Genomic DNA, 4550 nt, shown 5'->3' with positions numbered 1-4550 from the left:
TGAAACAAAGGCAACGAGGTGTGTGCTCGTCGCCCCTCCAATACTTAAATTAGATAGGGAATTTAGTGCGTGAGGCTGTAAACTGGAGATAATGAAAAACGTACTTCAAGAATGAATCCGGGTTATGTATTTATAGGTGCTGATGATAGAGTCCTAAAAGGACTTAGCCATATGTGATCCTTATCCTTGTAGGATAAGGAGTTAGTGCTCTAATCCAAGTATTCAACCACTGCTAGAGTCGGAAATGGAATCTAGCTAGGTAAGAATTGTAGATTGAATAGAATTTGTGTTCCCATAGATCTTCAAAAAGACCTGACATGACGACACATAGACCCGACCTCGATGACCCGACCTTAGATTGGTGGTATTGAGAGAGGTCAAGCTTAGGGACTGGTGGTCGAGTTCGTGACCAGATAATTCTACGGTGATCACTCACAATCAAACGCATGAATCAAATTTGAGAATAAGGTAAATTCATAAGAATTTCAAAGATTGTGTACCTTAGAATCTGTAATTTTTTATGTAATTTTCTATAATTTTTTGCATGAAAGCAAAATTTTTTTTTTTAACAATAAAAATTAGAAAATTTTCCATTTAATTAGTTACAATGACCATGACTTAAAATGTGTTACTGTTAAGTTGCAGTTTGTAACTTATCCCGTGGATCACCACCACCACCACCACCACTACCACCACCGTCGCATAAATTTATCCCCATGTGTCAAAAGTGATCTCCATTACCATTCAATTCCACCTATTTCCCATACAAAATCAAAGATGTGAAACTATTTTTTGCTGATCCTTACCCACCAACGACCACTATGCCCTTCTAATAACATATACTAATAGTTAATAGGAAATTCCCCACTGTACAGGGTCTGTACAGGCCCCTTGGGTGGGAGTGAGTGATTATTTAAAAAAAAAAAAAAAAAAAAAAAAAAAAAAAAAAATTTAAAAAAAAGAAGTAGTAGAAGAAGAAAGGAGTTTTCATTAATTAATTCAACCAGACCCTGACCGTCTTCTAACATTATAGGAGACTCCAGACAAATGCAGAGAAGGTTACAACACCAAATGCACACAAAACACACCAAATCACCCACTTTATTACAAGGAACATAATTAATTCATCACCCATACAGGATATGACTAATTTGCCCCTATTCACACACACACAACAAACTATTAAACTAAAACATTCTTCACCATCTCTGCTTCAAGTTCCGGCTTTGCCCCTCACTTGCAGTTGCATGGATTGCACTTGCAATCAGAACCGCACTTGCACCCATTCTCCGCACCCATCTCCGACTCGGATCCCCCAAAGTATCTGAAAAATAAACAGTAATTTTAGACTCTTTTTTTTCATTATTAAAAGATAAAATTATGTAAATTGATGCACACATCTTCTGAGGAGCAACTCCGAGAACGAGAGTCTCAGTGGTGGCGGCGCCGGTTGCCTCTGAGTAGCTCAAATCAGGGTACATACCGCATCTTCACCCAATAGGGAAAAAAAAAAAAAAAAAAAAAAAGGTTAGGACATGAACCATACATCGACTGCATCGAAATAACGAAATAGAAACCTCTTACCCATTACAGCCACTGCCGCAACTACAGCTAGAGCCACAGCCACACTTTCCTCCGCAGCAAGACATTTTCGATGATTTCAAGAAAATTTGACTTGAGGATCTCATAAGAAGATTTGGATGTAGAAAGATTTCTATTGCCCGTATTTATCGTCCGTGAGGGAGAATGAGGGTTGATATCGACCGTCCAAGTTTCATGATGGCTGGTCCCACACTCCCGCCTCGTCGTTTCCTTTCTCTTGTTCTAATCTCTTATCTTGTTTGCGTTTGCAAAAGTCAAATCCAAGCCGTGCATGTTTGGCTAAGTTTAAAAAATTTAACTTACTTATAAGTAAATAAGTAATTTTTCAATTTATTAATTACTTTTGTCCGAAAGTCGTCTCATTGATAGTGCTGCATCATTATGATATTAGAGGGAAAAAAAAGCCGTCTAATTTATAGTGCCAGACTTGACATTTGTGAATAAATAGTCAAAGTTTAACGTGCATTGTACGTTATTTTAAAATATTTTATAAGTGACATAAAAGTAATATTTGATATCAATTTATTTGAACATTTGATGAGTCTCAGATGAATTTTAAAAAAAAAATTAGCATAGAATTCAAATTGTACTTTGAAAATTCAATTTCTATGATTCAATTTTTTTGTAATGATGAAATACTATAAATGAACAATCTTTTTATATTACATTTGATACATAAAAATTAATTGTTAATACATAAATTTAAATACCTATTAAAATTTTTAAATATTTGAATATGAATAAATTTATCTATAATAACTCTAGATTTATGTAATTCAAGATTTATAAAGTGAAAATTCATTGAATTTAAATTAATGTGAATGTTAATTAATTGAGAATTAATAACACAAATTTCATAAATGATAATAATTATGTAGTATTTATTATATATCGAAAAACGAAAAGTAAGATTTTATTGAAATAATTGAATTGTAGGGGGTTAAAATTGTCCGAAAAAAGATTCTTCCTTAATGTGATATTTTAATATATTATAGATAATATCAAGACCGCATTTCTATCAAAGAATTATGGCTAATTAACACAAAACGTCCCCACTTTTCAATTTTTTTTTGTGTAAAACGTTATTACCTTTTATTTTTTAATAATTCCACCCTCACTTTTACTTTTCATTGCGGAAAACATCCATCTATCCATCCAACGTCAAATGATCTGTTAACTAACAAAGGCTAATTAGTACAAAAAGTCCCTACATTTCAATATTTTTGTACAAAATATCTCTAACTGTTTTATTTGGCAGTTTCACCTTTTATTGTGGAAAACATGTTTTCATCCACCCACTGTCAAATACTCTGTTAACTCCACAAAAATGCAATTTTCGCTTTTCAAAAATCAAGGATAAAGTCTTACCCAATTTTTTCACTGACCTTCTTCCCACCTTAGAAGTTATCTATTCAAAATTAAAAGTAATATGAAAATAATTTATACAATTATTCCTTTAAATAAATAAGAAATGAAGCAAGGAATGTTGTATTTCACCTTCATCTTCAATTGCCAGCCTTAAATATTGATTGATGGTCTAGTTTTGTTAACTCATTTTAATACGGACCGTAGTGCCAGATCCTGGGGCGCCAAAGCCAGGGCCAAATCGTTTTGCCCTTTTAATACACTAGTAGTATAATTAGACTTTCAGAATTATGCACTGCTACTTCTTTGTTACCATTTTTTGTAAAAGGAATATGAGATTTTCGGTAGTTATTTTTATGATAACGACAAATCACAAACTTGAATAATGAATTGATCAATACTACAATTTTTCAGTACAAATTATTTATTATCAAAATATAAGTCGTGTTACACTATACTTTTCAAAGCAAATACACAACTTATATTATCAGAAGTGATCGCGAAGACTTAATTCACATGCTCAATAATAAATAAATAAAATCACAATTTATTTATTATAAATTATTATTTTATTATAGTAAAATATATTATATGAGCATACAATCCAACACTCATTTAGATCGTGTCATAATAATTGTATTGGCATTCTATATCATAATCATAAAATTACTTATGTGTATCGTTAAAAAAAAAAAAAAATGAAGGTTACAAGTTGTAGTCAACACTTGGATTATATCAAACTTTTTTTTCATATTCTAATTCTTGTTCATATCCTAGGGGTGGCAACAGTGTAAGTTCGGGACGGGGTGGTCCAAGGGACGCAAGTCATGTAGGACGGGGGCGGGGCAACTTTTTGCCTCGTTTATTGTCCTAATTAATTTATATTTTATTTTTTTTACATTTTCAAAATTTTGAATTATTTTATTATTAAAGAATAAAATACAAATTCACAATGAATTTTTAACGAGTGAATTGTCTAAAAATAAAATTATTTTTAATATTTTTTTTATTTTTTTTCCCTTCACGGGACGGGTTCGGGGCCAAGGGCAGGGCATCATTGCCCCTAGCCGGAGCGGGATGGGCGCAAGTTTTTCTACCATCACTATCATATCCTTGTATACTTTATAGGAGGAAATACAAGTCATTCTTTCAAGAAAGTTGATGAATGTGAGATATCATGGGATTCTCCAAGCACTCAACTAGAACAGTTGGTCTTCCCTTGTCAATTCTTATTCCACTATCCTCTTTATTTTCCTAAAAAAACACGAAGACCCTGTTTGATTCTCATTTTTTTTTTCAAAATACATTTTTCTTCCTATTCTTTTCAACCACACATTTTTCATTAAAATAATATTACACATAAATTAAAAACTTTTCATCCACACATTCTCCATCAATCTATTATTCTAAATTTCATTTTCCTTAAAAACGGTGTCAAACATCCTCCAAAATGGAGTATTTATTAAATGAAAAAAATTACAAATTTAAAAGGACCTACAACTTGAACTCTAATCAACAAAAGTGCAGTACAAACAGATTAAGCAGTACAAGACTCAAAGTTAGAGAGTACAAAGAGACTAATT

General features: G+C 32.1%; 1 protein-coding gene across 1 annotated transcript; it reads right to left on the bottom strand.

Moving 5' to 3' along the window:
• Positions 1-965: 965 nt before the first annotated feature.
• Positions 966-1822, bottom strand: LOC111375946 (metallothionein-like protein type 2). The gene is made up of 3 exons (XM_022998868.1): positions 1585-1822; positions 1399-1488; positions 966-1324 (listed from the first exon to the last, which is right to left on the bottom strand). Exons 1-3 carry the CDS (start codon positions 1686-1688, stop codon positions 1234-1236), a joined length of 285 nt encoding a protein of 94 aa, XP_022854636.1. The 5' UTR covers positions 1689-1822; the 3' UTR covers positions 966-1233.
• Between the last annotated feature and the right edge of the window lie 2728 nt (positions 1823-4550).

The sequence above is a fragment of the Olea europaea genome, unplaced genomic scaffold, assembly GCF_002742605.1.
Source record: "Olea europaea var. sylvestris unplaced genomic scaffold, O_europaea_v1 scaffold1433, whole genome shotgun sequence".
Taxonomy (NCBI): Eukaryota; Viridiplantae; Streptophyta; class Magnoliopsida; order Lamiales; family Oleaceae; genus Olea; species Olea europaea.
The sequence above is the reverse complement of the archived record's forward strand: the minus strand, read 5'-3'. Positions and strand labels throughout refer to the sequence as shown.

Excerpts from the sequence above, each read along its gene's own strand:
- LOC111375946 (XM_022998868.1), bottom strand. The coding sequence starts at position 1,688 with ATGAGATCCTCAAGTCAAATTTTCTTGAAATCATCGAAAATGTCTTGC. Across the intron at positions 1,489-1,584 it reads TGCGGCAGTGGCTGTAATGG|ATGCGGTATGTACCCTGATT; the intron begins GTAAGAGGTTTC and ends TATTGGGTGAAG. Across the intron at positions 1,325-1,398 it reads GGAGTTGCTCCTCAGAAGAT|ATACTTTGGGGGATCCGAGT; the intron begins GTGTGCATCAAT and ends TTTATTTTTCAG.